This window comes from Lepidochelys kempii, chromosome 3 (assembly GCF_965140265.1).
Source record: "Lepidochelys kempii isolate rLepKem1 chromosome 3, rLepKem1.hap2, whole genome shotgun sequence".
Classification (NCBI taxonomy): Eukaryota; Metazoa; Chordata; order Testudines; family Cheloniidae; genus Lepidochelys; species Lepidochelys kempii.
In genome coordinates this window covers 108,444,389-108,470,401 of record NC_133258.1, presented here as the reverse complement: position 1 = coordinate 108,470,401, position 26,013 = coordinate 108,444,389, and the positions used below count along the sequence as shown (strand labels likewise).

The following is a 26,013-nucleotide window of genomic DNA, read 5'->3' as shown; positions in this document are numbered from 1 at the left end:
CATGACAACTGTACCTTACTTCCCTGCAGCCAAAAGAAATACACATCCTACTCAAACATGCCTGGACAATACCACTCTATACACTTTCAAAAGAAACCTCCACTAACATTCTACAAGCCAGGTCCTGGGGATGAAAGCCTTCCATGGCTGCTTTGTACATTTTTCAGATAAAGGATCTCTCTCTTAAAATACACATAGCATGACAGAAATGACTATATGAAAAGGTATTATTCATCACATCTCTAGCCCAATACATTTCAATATCTTTCCCACTGGGTCTGTGATTGATTTAAATTATGCCTTTCTGCAGAGGGATGTTGTGAGGCTTAATTAGTTAATGTTTTCAAAATGCTTTGAGATCTTAGGATGAAAGGCACAACAGAATTGCCAAGCAGTTTTGTTCATTAGTAATATGCTTTTATTGTTATAGTAATAGGATTTATTAATCTAATTTCAAAGACAAATCAAGAACTCTTCATCTATGCTTACAGACATATATTTTCATCCACTTCTTGGACTATTTGGTACTAACTAGATGACATTAAGATAAGCATTTACAAGGTAAAGGTTAAAGGCTGTAGCTCACCAGTCAGTCAGCTCTCCTTAATGCCCACTGGTACTTAATGTGGAATTGGGAGAAACTGCAGGAGCATTGCTCCAGTCCAACACAGCCTTTATAGATTCTAGGGGGAAGCCCAGAATGAAATCTTTTGCCATCTGATGTTGTTGCTGCTTCTCTCATTTCATCAATATTTCCAGAAAACTGAGATGTGGCCTGCATTTCTATAATCTGATCATGCAGGCACTAAGGTTTTTTTCTTTGGAATTTGTCATAGTAATTTGGAGATCATCCTGGCATTTTATGTAGTGTGTTGGTACTCTGCTTAGTCATTTCAGTAATTTCCTGCAGTAAATCAGGAGAGGTTATAGCAATAAAAGATGGAGCTGTTCTACGCTCAGTCTTGGAGATTGAGCCTCGCCTACTAGGCTTGAAGAAGTCTTTTGCAAAGGTCACTTTACCCTGGTGCTTTGTGTAAAACTAAGGATGTACAGTTTGCAACCACAAAATCAATGCAAAGTGTTCAATCCAAAACCAGCATACAAAAGCCATCTAGAAGTTGCAAACAAAAAAGGACAGAATGGAGGTTGGCTAACCAGTGTTTACAATGCTGCTTTACCTACAAGACCTCTTTGGAGTATTTGCCACGGAGACAGAGACAGATCCGCCCAATGCAAACAGGTTTCTCCTAAGGCTGCTCTACACACAGACATACATCACCCGAGCCTCTTCTCTGGCACAGCACCTGGAACTCTGATCAATCATACTCATTGGGCTCAAGCCCCAAAACAGACAAAATATCATATCTTAAGGGAAAAGAAGTTGGCCAAGAATTGCCAATCTGTAAGGAAATTAAATATTTCCAAGGACTCCACTTTCTCATCTATCTTGTATCATACACACACTCAGCATCTAGGACCTACCTAGTAATACAAAGGCTTATACTCATATGCCTTTTGTGGGGTGGATAGTTATCTCGTCTCTCCCTCATTTTGCTTTCACTATCAGATTCAATGTGTATGGGATTTACTTTACTATAGTTTGAATTACAGTGCAGACAGATTTCCCTTCACGATAATGGATATTATGAGTGATTAGCACCTTGCAAGATCAGGATGTTTCTGTGAAAATGGCAGTGTGCTTAGGGACAATAAGGCAAGGATGGTAAGGATTTAAAATATTTATTAATAATTGGAGCTGGTCAAAATTTTTCCACAGGAACAGTTTTCTACCAGAAAATGCTGATTCAATCAAATCTACACATTTTGTGGGAACATATTGATTTCAATGAAATTTTCAAGTGGAAATTAACAAAACATTTTGTTTTGATTTTATCATTTCAACATTTATATAGCACAAAGTCTGGAAGTTTTTTTAGCTCCATTCAGCAGTAATTGGGTGAAATTTAATGCCTTGCAATACACAGGAGGCCATACCAGATGACTGAATGGTTCCTTCTGGCTTTAAACTCTAAGAATCAATTCAAAATATTTTGGTAATGTCAAAATTATTTTGGAATATTTTGTTTTTTGAAAAATTCTGAGATTTCAACTTTTTGTTCCAATTTGAGGGCTGCAGGGAGGGGCCGGGAATGAGTGGTTCAGGGTGTGGGAGGGGGCTCTGAGCTGGGGCAGGGGCATGGGGTTACCTCGGGCAGCTCCTGGTCAGCAGTGCAGCGGGGGTGCTAAGGCTTGCTTCCTGCCTGTCCTGGCACCGCGGACTGGTTCCTGGCCAATGAGAGTGTGAAGCCAGTGCTCGGGGTGGGGGAGGTGCGTGGAGCCCTGTGCCCCCTCCCCAAGGAGCTGGACTTGCTGCTGGCTGCTTCCGGGGCACAGCGCGGTGTCAGAACAGGTAGGAACTAGCCTGCCTTAGCTGAGCAGCACCGCTGACAGGACGTTTAATGGCCTGGTCGGTGGTACTGACCAAAAACACTGCGACCCAGTGCCTTACATTCCGCGTCCCAGTGCTGTGTCATGACCCGCAGTTTGAAAACCCCCAGTTTGCTAAACCATAACTATGCTCTCTCTGCAAAGACACCCCTCCATCCATCCACGCGGCGCTTAAATCTGTGTATCTATTAAAAAAGAAGTCCCTTCAATTAATAATAATAATCAATAAACCAGGTTAAGTTGTAAATTTTAAAACATTGTTTTTCCCTCAATGAATGCTGTTGCTGTCAACCTGCATGATAGCAAGTACACAAGTAAAAGGAAACTCATTTTCCTTTTGAATTCAGTTCCAACTTCTAAACAGATTATTTTATGCCAGGCAGAATTCTGTGAGCAACTGATCTTGGAACATTTTAATTACCTTAACATTTGGCATAGTTTTGAACCCAATTTCTTATTTCATAAAAATATAAAATATCACTAAAATCATTTGTCAGCATTTACTTGTATTTTCACCTCAAATAGACAAATGTGAAAAATCACAAACAACTGAAAATGTTTGAATAGTGATTGCTGATTGCCCTGTATTAGATGTTATTCAGATTCTCCAACTGTAACATCAATTATGTTCAGGGGCTGTCTTCAGTACTGACAACCACACATGTTTGTAAAAAAATAAAATAATAGTAGTAATAATAAAACATGAGGCAACATAAAAATCACATGATATTTAGAAAAATAATAAATTGTACATTTTTTATTTCCCTTCTGGTTCTCAGGCTTGTATGGTTTACATTTTTAAAGCTTTTCTCTGCTACAATGAGGGCTAGAAACTTACTTAAAAAAAAAAAAAGCTGAGATTCTCAGTAACCAAATAAACACAGGAGCTGGGGCTTTAAGGAAAACATCAAAGATTGCAACATTCACAATAAAATTGGAAGAGTTGGCAACACTCATTGATTTCTTCCTTGTAACTAGTTAAGTGTGATTGCTTAAAAACAGATGCTGATTCTGAATTTATTTATTTATTTATTACTGGTATAGCAAAGTATTTGTAGTCCTGGCAAGCAATGAGATATTGGAACTTAAAATCATTTCATTCTAATTACCATTTCCGTTGTAGCATCTGAATTTTAAGACGATTCGCAGGGTTACTACCTCATAATTTTATCATAAGTCTCATAATTTGTTTATGTGTGTGTGTGTTTGTGTGTGTACACACAAACATACACACTTTCTTGTAACATGATTCCAGCTTTAATCATACAAATTTTCCCTTATGCAAAGTGGCATCACCAGCCATTACTCTCAGTGGAAGTTAAGCCAGACGGCCCTCAGACAAGATAGCCAAAGTTTCCCTGCAGTCTCAATGAGGAAATGAGGCTACTCCTAGTAAAATTGTTGCCAGCTCCTTTTGTTTACAACAAGATAGAAGCCAGGCTGTTCTCTGGGAAGATGGCTGTTGCTCAGTGGCTAGGGGGATACATAGGGTGCTGTGAACAGATGGGGAATTGGGGGAAAGAGGCAGACTGAAGAGGTCAAGTGAAGGTGGAGACCAAGGGGTATATCGGGGACAGGGGAAAAGACTGAGGGATTGCAGGGAATATGGAGGGTAGGAGAAAGACTGATGAGAGCAGAGGAATGTGGGGTGGAGAGCAGAGACTGGGGACAAGAATATAGGGTTTAGAAAGGAGACTGGGAGGTGTAAATAAAAATTGTGGTACAGGAGTTGGGACTTCAGAAGAATATGCAGGACAGAAGGAGACTCAACAGAATGGGGGAATTTAAGGACCAGTAGGGAAATCTTAAGAGTAGGAGGTTCCTGTGAAAATATGGGGTGAATATAGGGGCAGATGTGAGAGAGGAGATTGGAGAGAGGGATTGGTTAAGGTAGGGATGGAGATAGGAAAGGGACAGAGACAGGACAGTGATAAGGAATGGGAATGGACAGGGATAAAATGAAAGCTCCTCCACCACCAGGGTAAAGAGAGGATAAGTGGAATCCTCCTCCAGCCACTGGGATGCCTACCTTTTGCATATGCATTTCAGGTTGAATTTTGAACCCAAGATGCTCAGATACATATTGGGGGTGGGCAGCTTCCCCCTAATGGCTCATAACCCATGTGACAATTAAAGCCCCTTGTCACGCTGTATGGAGTGGCTCACAACTGTGAGTGCCTACCTCAGGGCAGACTGTCAAAAAACATGGCAGACACCCCAAACTGGTGGTGTGTTCTATAATTAGATTTCACCAAGTCAGTGACAAATGTGAACTTCTGGATCACTATGCCAGTCTTACCATGGAATCACAGGCAGTCACCTTAGGCTCTCCAGTCTATCTTGCCACCCAGGCCAGCTGGACTTTGTGATAAAAGGTCACAAATACCAAAAATCATATTACATTTAGATTGCTCCCCAGTCCCAAGAGATCAGACACTTACCCCAGATCAACTGGTACTCTGTATCACACACCAAAGACAACGCTGGTAGCCAATTCAACAGTAAACCAACTAAAGGTTTATTAGCTAAGAAAAGGAAGTGAGAGTTATTGAGGGGTTAAAGCAGGTAAAATATATGAACAGGTGAGTCACAGTTTGTAATTCCAAATGCTGGCAGTGATGTAATAAACTGCCAGTTTCCCAAAAGTCTTTTCAGGGTACCAGATTGTCTCTGGGGATCTGCACTTTGCATCTGGTACACTTCCCTGTAAGAGTCCAAACAGTCCAGAGGTGCAGGATCTTTCCTTGAATCCACCTTATAGCTTCTTCTCGCAGAAAACAAGCTGACAGGGTCACTACCAATGTGAGCTTTCCATTTGATGATGGAGAGTGAGGGATGCATTTGGAGTCTTTGACCTCCAGTCATCACACACCATGACTACTTGCTTTGAAATTAGCACTTTTCTGTTAAAGTTCTTCATTTACATTGCACAAGGCTGCTTTCTCATTTGATGGGTTATTTAGTTATAGGGCCATATACAATGTAAATGTTCACTACTACATTATAACTGAGGCTGCGAGTCTATCATGGAGGTCACAGATTTCGTGAATTTCCGGGACCTCCATAAATTCTGCATCTGCTGGTGTGGCTGCTGCTGGGGTAGACCCTAGGGCCAGCCACACCAGAGCAGCAGTGGTCCTGGAACAGCAGCAGTCCCAGGAGCTGCCCCGGCTGACCAAGCAGCGGTCCCGGGAGCCTTGGTGTCAACCCCTGCTTCCAGAGCAGTGGCCAGCTGTCAGCTGCTGGGGCTCCCCAAAGCAGTGGCACACCAAGATCCCCCCCAGAGCAACAGTACCTCGAGGCCCCAGGAGCTGCTAAGTTTTAGTCAGGGCTCTTTATAGTAAAAGTCATGGACAGGTAATGGACCATGAATTTCTGTTTACTGCCTGTGAAATGTCCATGACTTTTACTAAAAATACCCATGACTAAATCTTAGCCTTAATTATAACGGTATATAGATAAGTGAAAACACCACAAGTAACCTCACACTAGTTTTCATGAAGTTTAAACACCAAATATACTCTTATACATTTAACAATCACTTTGATACACAAGTGAATTGGCCTGGGGCTCTGGCATGAACTGATACCTAGTCTGCCAGCATCACATACCTCTTCCATTTATTTTTTAAAATCTCATTATTTTTAAGCCACTCATGATTTTGGGTGCTCTAACTCAAGATTTCTGAATGAAGATGGCAATACTGTTTCAGTGGCCTCTATCTCAAACCACTAGAGCTACGAACTATAACGTACCCTACCAGAAAGCCTGAAATGCCATATTACCAACAGAGTAGAACATTATTCCTTGAGAACAGCCTCTAAAATCATGCTGGTATTTAAGTGTGGGGGGCGGCGCAGGGCGGGCGGGATTTTATTGTTGAATATCTTGTAGTCATATGATAGGACAAGAAACAAATGCCAGCTTTCTACTGATATAGGAGCATTCTTTTCTAGCTGTGATAAGGTCAGCTAGCTCAAGACCTAAGGGTGTCTCTGGACACTCAGTCAAGGAGTGTTTTTTGACACTCATCCAAGACTTAAAGGAAGACTTGGACCTCAGACCAGTGTAATTTTCTATCCCTGCTTCACTCAGTCAACTTTTATCAACTGAATATATGTCTAGTATATTGATTTCAAGTAGTAATAGTTTAATTTGCTACTGGAAGGTACCTGGATGCCACGGTGGTGTGCACAGGATAAAAGCGTATATCAAATAGAAAGAGTTTTTTAAAAAAATAACTCTTTTCCTGTTATGTGCAGCATGCCCAAGTAACGATCTGTCAAATGATCTGTCAAAAGATGCATATATTGTATGCCGCACCACCAAAAATTCCAGTTCTCTTTCAAACTCTTGAATGCCAAGTTTAAAAGTATATTTCTATCTGATAGTTCAACAAGGTAACGGTTTCCTTTGTGATTCACGCATTCCTAGGGTTCATTTCCTGAAAAATATATATATGAATGTAACTAGTTGTGTCTACTGTGCATGCAAATTTTCAGTGCTTGGAACACACTTATAACAAGAAAATTAAGGTCAAGCACATTTTCACAGCATGGAATTTTAATTTGTTTGTAAACTCAAATGAACAGCAAATGGGGACCTTTACATCTGCTGGTGCTTATGGTTTCTAACTAAGGGCAAAATTCTGTAGGCACCCTCCATTGCGTAGAAGGGTGCTAAGCAGCTCAAGTTACATGAAGGGGAGGGTAGTGTGTGCCTGGTAAGTGGAAGGGAGCCCCCAGAGCCAGTGCTAGGCATAAGCAGACTAAGGCTATGGGTACACTACACAGCTTTTAGCGACACGGCTGTGCCGCTAAAAGACACGCAGTATAGCTGCTGTTTGTCGGCAGGAGAGCTGACAAAAAACTTCCATCCCCCCATAAGCAGCAGTGGCTTTGTCGGCAGAAAAGCGCTCCTGCTGACAAATTGCTGCTCACACCAGCACTTTTCGTGGGTAAAACTTTTGTTGTTCGGGTGTGTGTGTGTGTTTTTTAACACCCCTGAACAACAAAAGTTTTGCCGATGAAGTGCCAATGTAGACAGTCCCTGAGCAATTGTTTAGGGCCCTGAGCAGCTCAAGGGAGCCCTCTATTCACTTCTCATTACAAGAATGTACCTGTTTTAGTATTGGAGAGGGGGGAAATTCCTACTTAGGGCTCCCGATGGGCTAGCACCAGCACTGGGAGCCATAGCTGGCTAACAGGCTGCTTCTGCTTAGCGACATACTGGCCACCCCACATCTCCACTCTTCGTTTCTCCACACACACACCCCACACAGTTGATCAACATCAGTACTGGATCTAAACATCAGCGTATTACAGCCTCTGACTGACCCCCATCCCAAGTGTTAATCTTTCCCCTCTTTTCACACTGATACCTCGTAGTGTCCCTCTATCAGTGCACAATTAGGCAGTAAACCTAACCCCCATTCCTTCCTTTCTCAACGAGTCTCCTCCAATTCAGCATTTGCCATTTCCTCTCCTTTTTCCTGCTTCCTCTACAGCAGTGGTTCTCAAAGCCGGTCCTCTGCTTGTTCAGGGAAAGCCCCTGGCGGGCCAGGCCGGTTTGTTTACCTGCCACGTTCGCAGGTTCAGCCGATCTTGGCTCCCACTGACCGCGGTTTGCCGCTCCAGGCCAATGGGGTCTGCGGGAAGGGTGGCCAGCACATCCCTCAGCCCATGCCGCTTCTTGGAGCCCCCATTTGCCTGGAGCAGCAAACCGTGGCCAGTGGGAGCCGCGATTGGCCGAACCTGCGGACGTGGCAGGTAAACCAACCAGCCCGGCCTACCAGGGGCTTTCCCTGAACAAGCGGCGGACCAACTTTGAGAACCACTGCTCTACAGAACCCAGTCCTTTTTTGGTGGGACTCTCACATTCCATTTACATTTCCATGAGTTGGGGAATTAAAAGCCACATCTCCTCTACAGGGTAGGGTTCTATTCCTTTGTCCCAGGTCTTCACAGAGATTCTGGGCTGGACCAGAGAGGAGCATTTTGCTCTCTGTGTTGTCTTTAACTCTTTCATTCAGCCATCAAGTTATTAAGCATTTGCATTCATCCACGCAACAGAAATGTACAACAGTATCAGAAAGTAGAGAATCCCTGTTTTAAAGTTATATCTGATCAAGAACATTTTAGGGACACATGCCACCTCTGCTCTGCATGTAGAACTCCCACTAATCCCTGTGTGGACTCTATTAAGAAGAGCAGTAATAATAAATAACAATTTGTTATTTATATGGTGCCAATGCGAAAAGGCTTCTAGGTCCCTAATTATATACATGTAAAGACACAATTACAAAAGAAAACAAAATTCACCAGCTAGCACATAAACAGCCAGATTAGAAAAAGAAAAATGTTAGCCATGCAAAGATATAGGCGGAGATTTTCAAAGCCATCTAAGAGATCCAGACACTGAAATCCCATTAAAATTCAAATTAGGCTCCCTCCTAGGCTACCATGTAACCAGCTCAAATGATCTAAAAGGCATTAGACAGGTGTTAAGGTCATTTTCAATTGACTTAATCTAACTCACTTGAGCTAACTTATTTGGGAAAACACACCTTGTTTGCCTATGCAGACGGAGTCTAAACGTGCCTTGTTTTGTGTGGTGATTTAGAGCACAATCCTGAATTCCTTGCTGAGGCAAACTCCTATGCCTTGTCTTCACTAAGACATTTCAGACCTCTACCCACCAAAAGATGAAGTTCCACTTGTGCTATTACCATTTTTAAAATATATTGTAGACAAGGCGCAGGCATTGTAAGGTCTGTGACAACTAACCCTGTTAGACAACTTGACGGTAAAAACGCCCATAACTTGTCTGCATTATAGATTCCACTAGTGCTAGTGCTGATGGAGCTACACCCTTTGAGAATTATGGGTTTGGAAATGTATTGTGTACGCAAGTCATCAGTGAGGTGAGTCAATGGCAAGTTTGGGTGCGCAGGGACTGTAGGCCCTGGAAGTCTCATCTTAAACACTACAAGGTAAAACTGTATGGGCCTGTTTACAAAGCTAGAGTGGCATCAAGTGGCCTTAGTGTAAATGAGAATCAGGCTGTGTGTGTTTTCAAACATTTCAGATGAGCCTAACTTGTTTCCAATAAATCCTCGAAATGTTGCAGGCCTCCTCCATGATGCAGAAGAATACCACACAATGAAAACTATGTGGAAGGGAGGGTACCATACAGCTCCCCAAACTGGCGGGCAAAAAGCTACTGGAGATCACCTACTTACTTAATCCAATGAATAGGGGCGGGAAGAAATTACCATATTTACAATTTGATGTTAAATCATATAGAAGCAAGCTTGGAAATTTTACCTTGATTCAATTTCTTCCTATCCAAATGCCAGATATTTTGTTAATAGTTCTCAAAATGATCAGTTTCCATCTGAATTTTTATGGAGACATAAGGAAGCAAATCCACCCACTGAAGTTAGTTATGCTTTACGCAGGTGTGGTGAATTTCACCATTTTGAGTTGAAAACCCTTTGTTTATCTCATAATAGGAAAGAAAAAAAGAGCACAAAATGAAATTCCTTTGCAATGCTTTAAAAACTAATGATGACTTTGAACTTACTGAACTTCTTAAGAACTGGCTAAAAAAGATATATCCATAAAAATAAAAGCAACTGAGTGGGGAAAGATCTGGCAAAGCAGTCACTAGGAATGAAATTCACCCCTGGGCAGAAACCCAAACAAAAGCGTACGCTCCACTTAAGTACTCAAAACAGGCCAACATGTTCAGGTCAGCTTTCCTTTCTTATAAGCCACAGGTATATCTGGACTCAGAAGTGCTGACTTCTCCATTCGTGGGGGGGATGCTCGACCCCCACTCCACCTTTCCCCCAAACCTCCACCCCACCTCTTCCTGCTTCTGCTCTTCCCTACCACTTCCTGTCCCCTCCACGCCTCCTGAATGCTGCTGAATAGCTGATCCTAGGCATGTGGGAGGCACTGGAGGGAGGGGAAGGCGCTGATTGGTGGGGACCGCAGGCAGGAGGGAGGGCTGGTGTGGAGGGGGAGGAGTTGATCCATGGGACTTCCTGTGGGTGCTGAGCATGCCCCGGAGCACCCACGGAGCTGGCGCCTATGTTGAACTATAGTTAAAACGAGAAGAGCAGTCCCCAGACTCATCTTTATTAGAGCAGTAATTCAGATAAAGGGACCTTATTGTATGTACAGCTCAGTAATTAAAGCATTCTAGTTTCAGGTACAAAAATTCATCCAATATCATGTGAATTCACCTACACTTCTATACATTACACAGTCTAGAATTCTGCTGAAAAGATATAAAGCTACCAATGATGCTGGTTTAGGTAGCATTTAGTGGTTGGAGTTGTACTGGATTACAGCCACAATCCTACCAGAAACTCCAGGAGGGTGAACACCTGCGCCCCTGCAGAACACCTTGTAAGATCAGGACCTAAATTAATGCAGCTGAACTGAAAACATATCCAAATGTCAGTGTCTGCATGTTGGAATATAATATCTGTGGTGATTAAATATGAAAAGTTGCAGCAAGAAAAAGAAGGAAGACTTTGTGCAATGGAAGGAATTTGGGATATTTTATTAAATCTATCTCATTCAGTCAAATACTTGGCATAATAGTATCTTGTGGATTTAAAACAGTTTCTCTGCATGTACAGCACATAGTTTATCTTGTTATATTATACACGTTAGTATTTAATCTGTTGCAATATGGTTTATTTTTACTGAACTCTTTACTTTATTTTACTGTACTTTTCCTTCCTCCCTCCCAAACAAAAAAGCAAGCAAAAGAAATCCCTACATATGTATACTTTGGTGGAATTTCAATGTTTTGCTATTCTGGTTTCCTGAAGTTTTTTCTGAATGATTTATATAATTTTGATATAATTTTATTGGGTTTTTTGGGTATATTTGTGTCTTTGTATATCCATTATACATACAATAATACATTAGTGAAGATTTAACCTACCTCTTATTTTTTATATCTGACTCTTACTTTTAATATCTTGACTGGATTTGTATGTTTGGTGTCTAATGATCAAGTTGCATTTCCTTTTTCAGGTTAAGAAATAAAATAAGTGATTGCACGTATTTTGTCTCTGATCCTGCAATTCTTTGCATGCATACAAACCACTCCACGGACAGACAGCCACAATGAAGTCAATGGCTCAGAGCCTTGTTTCATTTTTAATGAAAACAAAGTCCAACAACTTTCTATATCAGCTAACTATCTTATTGTACAAGCTTTCTTCAACAGAGTTAAACCAAGTCAGCAAATTTGTCCCTGGATTATACTTATGTATCCTCACGAACATAAAAGCAATATATTTAAAATGGCAACTATATATCATTTAAACATTTTATGTTGGGAGTAAGTTCCAAAAAGGACAACCTAATGCACATATGATACATTAGATGCATCCAAAATTCCTGGATTCAAACAAGACATATTTTATATAGTGCACAACAAAGTTAATTTTTCACATGCATATAAATAGCAATGATTTAGCTACCCATATCACTAAAAGAAACATTTAAAAAACCCAGAGAGGACTGGAAATTTCTCAAGAAACCATTGATGGAGTTTCCATTGCTTGACACTGTTCTAGCAACATTCCAGATTTCTCACCAAATTTAATAATGTAGCACTATTATATAATCATACCTATAACTTATGTAAGGTAAATTAGTGAAAGAATTCTAGTGTTACGAATTAAAGCCACTACCATGCCTATAAATAATATAGAAAACCTCAAATCTCACCCCTGCAAAAAAAGAAAATACTACACATTAGAAATTTCATGACGGACATAATTTGTGAATTATTATGAAAATTACATGTTTTATATATTAACTTCTAGTTGTAAAATAAAGTCATATTAATATAAAAATTTTAAATGTAGCCCTAAAATAGTATTCGGTTTACAATAGCTTTACAAAAGTAACAGAGAAACATGACACACACAATAAGAAACACAAGAGTGAAATTATTACATTTTTATTAGTGTCTAGGGTGCTATTCAGAACGGTTTCTCTGACATGTTTACAACCTGAGAGATTAAAGAAAACTGTAAAACATACAGTTTTAAAAGGCTCCCATACATATGTATTTCTCTTTCTCTCAAATGTATTAAACACCATTAAGAAATCTCACTTCGTTATCCCGTAAAGAGCAATTCTGTAGCTTCCTGCTCTGTGAACTGACAACTAAATCATTGCTCCTGATTGTGTACTCAACAGCTACAGTAGGAACAGGATGATTGTGAAGGACTGTATTACCCCATTATGGAAAAGGGTGGAGGCTACAGCAGGAAGAGCCTGGGTGCAATCAAAGTGGCCCTGCCACACCCTAGAGCTGGGTTATATGAAAGAGGAACCAATGCAAGGGTGTGGGGATGGTAAACTATAGTAGGTGGGGATTTTGCTCAGGCTGCAGGAGAACAGCTTAACCAGATGCAGAGACTTGGTATTAGAGATGTTAAGCTTAGGAGTTCTCAACCAGGTCCCTGAGGTAAGGACCTTATGAACTGTTTATTATAATTGCTCCTGTCCTGAAGCCTTATTAAAAGGGGACATGCTATTTTGTTAATGTATGTTAGCTTTTCTTGCCCATGCTCTTCAAGTGAATCTATTGCTGCCCTAATCAGGGGAAACTGAGGTGGGGCTCAACTGCAGCATTATATTGAGCTTGCAAGAGGGTGTGCAATGGACCTTTACAATGCTGTGTAAACATGCTGGTGACTCATCCTTTGGAAGAACAAATAATAGTTCACTTTTATGTAATGCCTTTAATCTCAAACTGCCCTGTCTCTCCCAACAAGTCACTTGACAAAGGTGGGTAAATATCAGTATGCCAATTTTATAGATTATAAAACCAGAAGCCCCTGTAGGGTGACCAGACAGCAAGTGTGAAAAATCAGGACAGGGGTTTGGGGGGGGTAATAGGCACCTACAGAAGAAAATGCCCCAAATATCAGGACTATCCCTATCAAATAGGGACATCTGGTCACCCTAAGCCCCTGTGATAATCTAGTCTGATGACCTGTATAAAACAGGCTATAGAACTTCCCTGAATTAATTTCTGTTGGAATTAGAGTATATCTTTTTAAAATGCATCCAATCTTTATTTAAAAATTAACAGTAATGGAGAATCCACCACAACCCTTGGTAAATGTTCCAATGATAAATGACTTTCACCATTAAAAAAGTGCATCTTATCTATCTAGCTTCAACATCCAGCCCTTGGAGATTGTTATACCTTTGTGTGCTAGACTGAAGATCGCATTATCAATTTTTTGTTCCCCTTACAAGTATGTGCAAATGACGATGAAGACCTTCTCTTTGTTAAAATAGATTCAAGGAGCTCAATATTTTTATCAATATAAGGCGTGTTTTCTAATCCTTTATTCATATTCATGGCTCTTCTCTGAATACTCTCCAACTTGTCAATATCTTTTTTCAACTGTGACCAGTGTTCCCTCTAATTTTTTCCATCCATATGTGGAATAAATTTTATGTGCACTGAGGTATGTGTGGATGTGTGCCAGCAGCAGAAACAAAAAACCTAGTTATAATATATTTTTTTAAAAGTTATCATAGGGATAATTACTCCACCCAGGACAGGTTAGGCATTTTAGAACTCACTAGTCAAAGAATTAGATTTAAGTGTAAGAGAAATAAAAATTATTAAATGCATGGACCAGTCAAACCACTAAAATAACACACTTTGAAAGAATAAAATTACAGAGAATATATGTGCCTTGCAGGAAGTACCAAGAAACAACAACAACAATATAAGTATGTGTTGGGAGGTGAGTATGAAAGAGACAGAGTGAGTGTGTGTGAGCACGTGACCCAGACACAGTGAGTGTGTGACCCAGAGTTAGTGTGTGTGTGTGAGAGACCCAGAGACAGCTGTGGCCACAAGAACTGGATACAGTATTCCAATGGCAGTTGCACCAGTGCCAAATATAGATAATATAACCTCCCTATTCAAAAATCCTGTTATACATCGAAGGGTCACTTTAGCGTTTTATGCCCACAACTATGTGCTGGGTGTTCATATTCAACTGATTATCTACCAGAACCCCCAAGTTTTTTTCAAAAAGAAAAGGAGTACTTGTGGCACCTTAGAGACTAACCAATTTATTTGAGCATAAGCTTTCGTGAGCTACAGCTCACTTCATCGGATGCATACCGTGGAAACTGCAGCAGACACTGCTTGTTAGGATAGAGGCCCTGTCCTATAAGTATGGCCCCCATTCTTATTCCTAGATGGGTAGCTCTACATTTGGCAGTATTAACATGCATATTTTTTGCTTCTGCCCATCTTATCAAGCAATCCAGATCACACAAATCAGTGATCTGTCATCTTCATTATTTATGATTCCCCCAGACTTTGTGTCACCTGCAAATTTCATCAGTGATGATTTTTTTCTTCTTCAAGGTCACTGATGAAAAAATGTTGAATACCACAGGGCCAAGAACCAATCCCTCCCCACCCAGAAACACACTTGCTTAGTGCTTCCCCATTTACAATTATGTTTTGAGACCTGTCAGCCAGTCTGCACCCACTTAATGTGTGCCATGTTTTTTATATTGTTCTAGTCCAGGGGTTCTCAAACTTCATTGCACCGTGACCCCCTTCTGACAACAAAAATTACTACATGTCCCCAGGAGGGAGAGCCAAGCCTGAGCCTGCCCGAGCCCCACCCCCAGGTGGGGGGGCCAAAGTCAAGCCCAAGGGCTTCAGTCCTAAGTAGGGGGCCTGTAAGCTGAGCCCCAATGCCCAGGGCTGAAGCCCTCGGCCTTCAGCTTCAGCCCCCGGAGGTGTGGCTCAAGCTTTGGCCCCAGCAAGTCTAAGCCAGCCCTGCCGATCCCATTAAAATTTGAGAACCGCTGCAGTCTGTTTTAACCAAAATGTCATGTGGTGCTAAGTTAAATGCCATACAGAAGACAATGGTAAAAATGGTTGATGTAATATACTTAATCAACCAAACTTTAATCTCATCAAAAATACCAAGTTTGTTTGACAAGATTTGTTCTCCAAAAACCCATGTTGATTCGTATTAATTATATTACCCTTCTTTAATTCTTTATTAATCAAGTGCCACATCAGCCATTCCATTATTTTGCCCATGATTAAAGTCAGGCTGACAGGCCTATAATTACCCAGGTCATCCCATTTATCCTTTTTATATATTGGCACAACATTAGTTTTCTTCCAGGCTTCTGGAACTTCCCCAGTGTTCAGAGTTATTAACAACATTAATGGTCCAGCTAGATCCTCAGCTAGTTCTTTTAAAACTCTTGGGTGCAAGTTATCCAGATGTGCTGATTTTAAAATGTTTAACTTTAGTAGCTGCTATTTAACATCTCCCTGAATTACTATTGGAATGAAAAGTATTTCATCATCTGATACGACTACATCATCTGTTTTTTTTTCCCATATGCAGAACAGAAATATTTTTTGAACACTTCTGCCTTATTATGGACAATTCTACCATTCCCACCTACTAATGGATTGCTAGGATTATTTTTGTTCCTAATATTCTTAAAAAAACAAGCAAACCCAAAACACCTCCTTCTTAACAACATAAGAATGGCCATATTAGGTCAGACCAATGGTCCATCTAGCCCAGTATCCTGTCTTCTGACAGTGGCCAGTGCCAGATTCTTCAGGGGAATGAACAGAACAGGGCAATTTCAAGTGATCTACCCCGTTATTCACTCCCAGCTTCTGGCAGTTGGAGGTTTAGGGACACCCACAGCATGAAGTCGTATCCCTGACCATTTTGGCTAATAGCCATTGATGGACCTATCTTCCATGAACTTAGCTAATTTTTTTTTAATCCAGTTACACTTTTGGCCTTCACAATATACCCTGGCAAGGAGTTCCACAGGCTGACTGTGCATTGTGTGAAGAAGCACATCCTTTTATTTGTTTTAAACCTGTTGCCTATTAATTTCACTGGGTAAACCCTAGTTCTTGTGTTATGTGAAGGGGTAAACAACATCTCCCTATTCACTTTCTCAATACCATTCATGATTTTACAGAACTCTGTGATATCCATGATTACTCCAAGATCCTTCTTGATGGTAAAAACCATGTTGTTACTTCCCCCAACATACTGTGTTTATCTGTCTGATAATTTTGTTCTTCACTATAATTTCAACAAATCTATCTAACACTGAAGTTAGGCTTATCTGTCTGTTATTGCCAGCATTACCTCTGGAGCCTTTTTTAAAAAAAATCTGTTACAGCAGCTACCCTCCAGTCACCTGTTACAGAGGCTGATTTAAGAGAGAGGCTATGTACCATACTTAATAGTTCTGCAGTTTCACATTTGAGTACCTCCAGAACACCTGGGTGAACAACATCTGGTCCTGGTGAATTATTATTGTTTAATTTATCAATTTGTTCCCAAACCTCCTCTATTGACAGTCAGGGACAGTTCCGCAGATTTGTCTCCTAAAAAGAATGGGTCAGGTGTGGGGATCTCCCCCACAGCCTCTGTAGTGAAGACTGATACAAAGAATTCATTTAGCTTTTTCACAATGGCCTTGTCTCCTTTGAGTGCTTCCTTAGCACCTCAATCATCCAGTGGCCCAACTGACTGTTTGGCAGGCTTCCTGCTTCTGATGTACTTAAAAAATATGCTGTTAGTTTTTGTTTCTTCAGCTAGTTAGAACATAAGAACGGCTATACTGGGTCAGAGCAAAGGTCCATCCAGCCCAGTATCCTGTCTACCAACAGTGGCCAATGCCAGATGCCCCAGAGGGAGTGAACCTAACAGGTAATGATCAAGTGATCTCTCTCCTGCCATCCATCTCCACCCTCTGACAAACAGAGGCAAGGGACACCATTCCTTACCCATTCTGGCAAATAGCCATTAATGGACTACATACATCGTTTTAGTTGCCCTTTTCTGAACCTTTTCTAATGCGAGTATATCTTTTTTGAGATGAAGGGACCACATCTGTATGCAGTATTCAAGATGTGGGAGTACCATGGATTTATATAAGGGCAATAAGATATTTTCCGTTTTATTCGCTATCCCTTTTGTAATGATTCCGAACATCCCGTTTGCTTTTTTGACTGCCGCTGCACACTGCATGAACGTCTTCAGAGAACTATCCACAATGACTCCAAGATCTTTCTCCTGACTAGTTGTAGCTAAATTAGCCCCCATTACATTGTATGATTTTGCTCTTCAAATTCTTTCTTGGCCACCTAATTATACTTTTACACTTAACTTGCCAAATTTTATGCTCCTTTCTATTTTCCTCAGTAGGATCTGACTTCCAATTTTTAAAAGGATGTATTTTTGCCTCTAACCACCTCTTTTACTCTGGTTAGCCCTGGTGGCATTTTTTGGTTCTTTCGCTGTTTGTTTTTTTTGGGGCAGTGGGGGGAGTACACATTTAGTCTGAGCCTCTCTTTTGGTGTTTTTAAATAGTTTTCCTGCAGTTTGCAGGCTTTTCATCCTTGTGACTGTTCTTTTTTTAAGTTCTGTTTAACTAGCTTCCTCATTTTTGTGTAGTTCCCCTTTTTAAGTTAAGTTCTACTGTAACGGGTTTCTTTGGTATTTTCCCCTCTACTAGGAACCTACATTTAATTACATTATGGTTGCTATTACCAAGCGGTTCAACTATATTCACCTCTTGGACCAGATTCTGTGCTCAACATAAGACAAAATCAAGAACTGCCTTTCCCCTTGTGGGTTCCAGGACAAGATACTCCAAGAAGCAGTCATTTAAGGTGTCTAGAAATTATAACTCTGCATCCCTTCCTGAGGTGACACATACCCTAATAATAAATTTATAAATATATTTATAAATAAATCTTCTAAATTTAACAACTGGTTCTAGCGAACCGGCTCCAGCTCACCATTGACCCTACATCTCCCTTAGCCTCTCCAGTGCAGCCACTCTGGCCTCAAGAGCCCATACTGTGTCTCTGAGGCCATGAGCTGCTTGCACTGCGTGCATACATATACCAACTGTCCAAAAGACAGGTAAGCATATGCACTGCATTCAGTCGCTATTAAATTGGATAGCTCCCACATCCCACCCCACCCCCGCTCTGCTACTGAACTTCTTGTCCTCAACTCTCCTGGCCACAGATTTCGCCCTATGCCCCTTTGTACAATTCCTTGCTTCCCATATATATATATATTCATTATCATCAACTTCCCCTTTCTTTCATTTTTATATTTTGTTTTTTTTAAATAGCTGCCTTCACTGACTCATTAAGTCAAGATGGTTTTTAACCAGTGCTGCCTTCTTCCTCTCTTGTGGTAGTGGCATTTGGGCATCTAGTAAAATGTTCTTACAGAATTCCCAATTCTTTCACATTTTTTCCTTTAAATTCTCTTTCCCAGCTGGTTTGGCTCCTAATTATTTTCAGCTTTGTGAAATTGGCCCTTTTAAATGGTGAGTAGTTTGGACTTTATTCTTTTTGCACATTACAAATGTGATCAAGTCATGATCACTTATGCCTAAGCTATCACTATGTTATAGTTCTTGGATCAATTCCTCTTCAACTGTCAATAGAAATCCCTCATGCTGGATGCAACACTTTTTAGAGTTAGGAAACTTTCATCCACAATATTTAGAAATTCCAAGGATGTTTCAGTACTGGTGTAATGAGATCTCCAGCATATTTCACTCAGATTTAAGTCCCGCATGATCATGCAAGTTTTTTCCCTACATATTATAGATAGGTGCTTAAGGAGCCAGTCATTCTGTTCACTAGTGTGATTTCGTGGCCTTGTTTGTTACATAGGCTGCTAGCATTGGTGTATATTGCCTCTGGCAAGGATGTGCCTGAGAATACAGATCCAAATCATGCCAACAACGGGGAAGAACAAAACTCCTTTAAGATAGTTTCAAATCACTTCAACTGCAACATTGTTTCAACAGAAATCTAGATTGTCCCGTACATTTGATGAAGCAGACAATGGTAAATGTGCCAGATGCAGGAGAATAGAGCTTTTCCAGGTTTGGTAAGGTAACAGGAACATTAAATTTGCCATAGCCATGCAGGATCAGACACCTGATCTGGCTAATTAGTCCAACAGCAGCTAATACATGATGCTTTACTATACAGATCATTGCCGTTGTTTCTTGTAGTGCCCCACAGTGTTCTAAGTGTTTTGCAGGTAAAAGAAGGTACAGATATGACACCGAAAATCTTACTCTTGAATGGAACGACAAAACAAAGCAAAACTACAGAGCCAATGTATGCAATGTTACACATTGGAATGGGGGTGTGGGAGAGAATCAGTTCTTTCCTAACTCCAGCTACCCTGAATCATAAGTTATGAATATACTTAACACGTTCAACATTATTCAAGACCATGTTGTTAATAAATCACAGTTATCTTTATTAAGATAGAAGTATCAAAATGACTACTATACATAACAAATGGCCAACCTCCACTTCCTACTACGCATTCAAACACCATTTCCAATCTAACAGAGCTTTTCAAATTATATTTAACTCTGAAAGTCTAAACTGGGTGGAGGAGGGCAGATACCAAGTCAAGAAATTTTACACATCTTATTATGTTTGCTCTTAAATGTATCCCATCTGAACCACCTTCTTCACCATTCCACTGTAGGTAACTTAGTGAGGCCTAATTAAGTTTGTGGGGTTGAAAAGGAGGGAAAATGTTGTTGTAGCTATAAAGAAGTTTTCACCAGGAATAAGGAGGCACATTTACTTTGAACAGCATCTACCTTTACATGCCAAGAAGAGAAATTAAAGCAGAGGCGGTTATTCGCAGCAGCAGTGGTAAGCATAACTGGTATATTGTCAAAATGTACCTTCAATATTGCTCCATGAACTAGGTAAACGTTCCATTGCTAGGAATTAAAAATTCAAGGACAGGAAAGACTAAGAATTCACATCTAAGGAAATATATGAGAATGGACATCCAAATTCTACCAGTATACTTGTTGCTAGGCAAAACAGACAAATACGGACTATATAAATGGATATATTATGATGAACAGTCTGAAAGATCATGCAGTAGATATCCACCCTCTAACTAAATGACACAAAACAAATAAATGTTAATTTTGATGGGAACTGGCCATTACTCTGGGGCTTCATAGTCCATGAATTTCCCCAAAAGCACAGATTTTTATAAGCAGGGAAAGAGCTGGAAATCTACTGCAAGGATAAAGTACAAATTAATGAGCAGAGAATAGGAATGTTTTGGCTATTTAGTTTTTGCTTCAAATTCTTTTCAGCTACCGAATAGTATCATTTGATGCACAACCATATTAAGCGCAGATACTAATAACTAGGTTAGAGGAAGCATTATTGCCAGGGCATTATGGCCAGCTATAGCCAGTTGCCTAATTTCTCCAGGTGACTGACTGATGTTGAGACTCTTGTGCCGATTGAGAAGGAATGCCTCACGACAGTCTCAGCATGCAAAAAATGTCCAAATTTCTTGTTCAGATTAGATTCCAAACCTCACTTCTGACTGACTACAAACCTCTCATACCCCTCGTAAACAGCAAGTGCTTGCACTGTGTGCCAGTGAGATGTCAAAGACTCAGTCTAAGCTCGTTGATGTACAATCTGCGGTGAGAATACATGCCTGCCAAGATTCTGTTGCCGATATTTTGTCTAGACATTTTCTGAATGTGACTGATGCAGGGACATTGCAAGTAGTTGAGGAAACTGAAACTTACAAAAGAGCTCTGCAAGCCTTAAAGCCATCATACAATATAGTGCAAGTGTGCCTGAAAACATCCAAACTTTCCTTCTGGAGAACAGTAGCCTCACTGGCTCTGATAGCATCTTATTTCCTGAAGACAGGGCAGTTAACCCAGTAGAAATGGAGAAATGTATCCTTATATGAGACACCATTAGGCCCCTTGGATATTACTGAACGTCGTCAACAACTAAAGATGTCTGTCTGGTGGCTAGGAATTAGGAGACAAATCCAAGTGATTCGGTTTCTTGACCAAACCAGCAGTCAGGGACACATACCCTATTTAAGAAACCATTAATATTTCTCTGCTGTCAGATTTGGAAAGTGGGCCATAAAGGGTGACCCTTATGAGCTAAGGGACAGAAGCACATGGTTATAGTTGACTACTTTACTAGATATTTAAAAACCACACATTTACCTGATGCTCTTTGATCATGTCATGCATAGACGAATGTGATGGTGAGAAAGTCCACATCAGACTGCATGGTGGGAAAGTCCATGTGAAATTGTTACAGTGGGCCATAATTTTTGGGGGAATAATTGTTATTTACTGACAAGTAATACTTTTGCTACATTAAAAATAGCCTTCACCCACCTAAGGATGGTCCTGTGGTTAGGGCACTAGCCTAAGACTTGGAAGATGTGGATTTAATTCCTTATTCTGTCATAGACTTCCTGTGTGACTACAGGTTAGGCACTTGCCTCTCTATGCCTCTATTTTCCATCTGTAAAATGGGGATAATAATACTCTACCTCTCAGAGGCGTTGTGAGGATGAATACATTAAAGACTACGAAGTGCTTTGATATTCACTGATGAAAAACTATAAGAGGTAGGTATTACTTGTTGTTTTTATTAGGCCAAGGATTAGATAATAATGGTAAGGCCAAGAAAGCCAGGTAAAGGGTTAAGCAGACCCAAAACCAAGACAGTCTGCTTTTAGCTTTAGTCAGTTACGGTCTGATCCAACTGCTATTAATATAAATGGAAAGACTTCTGTTTGACTTCAGTGGGAGTTGGATTATTAATCCATGTCACTGAGTGCAGCCCAGCATCCCAAAGGGAAAAATCTAAAACAAGTCAAACAGCATAATAGAAGAGCAAAATATGCATATAAATTTCACTTTGACAAAAGGAATGCTGTTAAGACACTTCTTGAGTTGTATCCTGGTGTCTTGAGAGCAAAATCGGATAGTGATATAGGTTAGATAACATACATGCCAAACTTCTAGGTTTTACAAAGCCAAGCCCAAGGTAAATAAATTCTGGACGAACAGAACATATTTGCAGCTCATCCTACATCCAAGAAATGGCTTTCTACAACTTAGCACTCTAGAGTCAGTGTTACCCAGAGACTTAGATTGTAAGCTCTTTAGAGAGGATCCTTCTTCTGTGTTTGTACTCACCCTAGCACAATAAGGTACTGGTCCATGATTAGACCTTCTATGCACTACAGTATTACAAATAAATAATAATAAGTAAGGACAATTCTGCTATAGAGGAATTATAGACAGAACCAGCAACGCAGCCAGACTTGCCACATTGAGATCATTAGATAGTGTCATTAATAACGGATTCCTTTTTAAACGCTGTGATCAAAATGTCCAGAGAATGAATGATCAGGAAACCTGAATATTGGAGAAACTCTTATATCAATGCCAGATAGGGCAAAATAATCTCCCTTGTACTTGAAGTCAAAGAGTTTCTTTCTTCTCACTTTGTTTAATACTGTATTATGTTAATTGCAAATGGTTTAAGAGATAGCATTGCCAACAACTCAAAGTTTAAAGGAAGTGTGTGTGGGAGACCTATAATTCAAATATCCTGGTTTTAATTCTACTGAGAATTTCTGATCTTATAAGTGTAAACTATTTTTTTCAACAATACCCTACTACACAGCTTGAAAGTTCAGAGAGTGGGAAAGAATAAAATTTAAAATTAAATAAGCTCTAGCTGAATTTTAAAATATTAAAATTTTAAACAATATAAGCTTGCTAACTCTTCAATAGGAAAAGCCCAAAACAAAAGTTCTGCATTTGTAAAGTACAATGAAAAATTAACATATGTAAAAATAGATCTTATTAGATATAGACAGTTGTTTGGGTCAAGCCCACACCTGCCTACTGTCAAAACTGAGAATACATTTAGCCATAGCATGCACTGCAAACACCTGTAACTGGCACTTGGCCTTAAACACAAAAATTCTCTTCTTTAAATAGAAAAATGGAATAGTTGCTCCTACCCCACCAGGAAAATCTACATCCTGATTAACCTTAGGGTAACAGTATCACAAAATCTTGCATCTGGCACCTGGATCCCAGCAAATCACATAGGTTTTAGGCTCTAAATTAAAAAATTCTACCATCTAAAAGACAGCAAGCATTATCAGCAGCTAGTGTAGTAGAAGTAGTTACACTTGTGCTCTATTTAGTTGGGAGAATTTGAGTTTGAGCCCAAAAATTAATGGCATTGTGCTAGTACAGGTTTCTGCTGTGCTCTTGCATCAGGGTCTAGACTTTTATGGTGGCCTGGCAATGGTATAATGCCTTGTCTAATTCTGTCATCTAATTTGAGGATTCAGCAGGGAAACCACTGGGTCCAGGTGCTGCATATGAGGTTTGTCATTGTATTGCACCTGGATACATCAGGATCTGTTTTTTTCCCCCTGGTGGACTAGGTGCATTAACATCTGTCTGTTTAGGCTGTATGATCATGGAGTTCAGGGATACAATTTTTGGATTCAGCATGGTTGAAGTGCTGGATATGGGTTTTCCCAATGGTCTTATGGCATGATAGTAAGGTCTGGATCTTTGCACTGAACTGCAGTGAGAAACAGTTCTTGTCTAAACCGACAGGTGCACTGGTGGGATTGGAGGAAAAAACTGGCTGAATCTGGTTGCCAAATGTGTGGTTTGTGGCACTTTTACCTCACCCGTGTTAGGCTCAAGATTATTCTGGTGGCCAGGTGTGGCAAGCCATGTTTCCTATTTTGACAGTATGTTTTGTGGTCAGCATTATATTCTCCTATATTTTGCTTTAGGAAAACCATGTTTAACAGTTCTGTTGACACAAACATGGCTGCTGTGGCCTGTTCAACTATAAACAATAAACAGGCCAGAGGAGTTTTTTTTAAAAATCGATCCAGTATTGCTGCTGCTTTATTGGTGACCAGCTCTTTTCAATGTTACCCATTTAATGACAGGTTTCAGAGTAACCGCTGTGTTAGTCTGTATTTGCAAAAAGAAAAGGAGGACTTGTGGCACCTTAGAGACTAACCAATGAGTCACAAAAGGGCAAGTTCTTTTTTTCCCACCCACAAAGTCGCCTAATTATGATGCTCTTGTGGGGGAAGTGGGACTAGGGAGCCCCATGCACAAGGGAGCTGAAACGCCTGGGCCAGAACATTGCAGGCTGGCCAGTGACTCTCCTGCCAGAGCTCCCGGAGGCACCTCCAGCCACTTACCAAGTGCACACACAGGAGGGAGCAGCTTAGGCTGGGACGCTCCCGCAGGCTGGAGGGCGAAGGTGAGGGCAACTTACCAGGTCTATGAATGTCAGAAATTTCCAGCTCCCTCCATAGGTCTGATGCGCTGGCATGTCAATGGCGTTGTACGCGCACAGGATGGAGAAGTAGGAGAGGAGGATGGCGACTCGCAGCACCTGGCAGGGCACGAGCGCCATGTCGCCACTTTGCAAGCGGGGCCTGCGAGCTGCAAGGCAGCGGGGGCGCGCTTCCCGCGCGGGGCTGGCGCGGCGGCGCGCGGGCGGCGCGCGACGGTCGGCCCGGGGAGGAAGCGCGAGCGCGCGCCTGGGTCTCCCCCTTGTTCTGTGCGCGGGAGACGCGCCCGGCCGCGGGGAGAGCGGCTCAGCCGGAGCTCCTCAGGCAAGAGGGTGCTTCCTGGAGCAAAGGTGGGCGGGGAAAGGAGGAGATGCTGGAGGAGGGGTTACCATGGCAATCTACTAAACCTGCCCTGAGCTTGCTGCTGCTGCTTCAGCGGAGACACCCCTGGAGCAGGTGACCCCTCCGCCTCTGGGGCTGTGTGAGTGTGACTTGTATATTCTTCTTGCCAGCGCTACAAAAAGCGAGCATGCGGTGACATGCAGAAATAAATATGGGCAGGGTCATTATCCTGTAGAGCCTTGCATTTTCACCCACGCTGCCCCTGCACTTCCATGACCCAGTCTGACTACAGAGTCTGAGCACCTGTTCACAAACGCCGGCGTACACCCATGCATACACCTGAGCACACGTGCACATGCTTACATGTAATACAGAAACTTGCTAGCATGCATGCATGCACACATCCTCACACACACGTGCATGCCCAAGCTTGTGTGTACACACAGACACACACACTTGTGCACACATGCTCAATGATACACAAGCACACAAATGAATAAATGCATTCATATTTTATGTTCACACACAAACATGCTAACACCATCTTGCTCTCACATCCACACATAAAGAAGAGTGGATGAGTGTTTGTGAATATGAGATGATGTACCCCTGTGTCCATGTAAAATAAACAAACATATTTTTAAATGCATGGTTGTATGTATTGCTTTTGGTCTTACGAAATGGTAATTATGAACCTCTTAAACATGTAGATTTATTTTTCTTGTTTACAGATCAAATTTTAAAATATCCAACCATAATAAAATGGTGTTTTGCATATCTGCTTTTAGAACAACTGTAATTCCATGCAGGCAGTATTGCCTGAATGTTTCAAAGATTGCTTATTTTGTTTTAGTCTGGGAGATTAGAGCACAATAGATGTATATATGTGATTCAGTAGTGTAGAGAACCAGTGACACCAGTTTTGTTTTTAAACTTAA

General features: G+C 40.9%; 1 protein-coding gene across 5 annotated transcripts in view; it reads right to left on the bottom strand.

Moving 5' to 3' along the window:
- The window catches only part of AIG1 (androgen induced 1), a 196,153-nt gene extending 171,093 nt beyond the window's left edge, over positions 1-25,060 (bottom strand). For 2 of the 5 annotated variants that reach the window (XR_012158065.1, XR_012158066.1), the window contains exon 1: positions 24,715-25,055. Coding sequence is in view for 2 of the 5 variants with exons in the window: in XM_073337496.1 (XP_073193597.1) it covers positions 24,715-24,855 (141 nt within the window). In the remaining 3 variants the exon portion in view is untranslated. Of the gene's footprint in view, positions 1-24,714 lie in introns of all 5 variants that reach the window. The other 3 variants (XR_012158067.1, XM_073337496.1, XM_073337498.1) reach the window with 3 other exon arrangements.
- Positions 25,061-26,013: the final 953 nt, after the last annotated feature.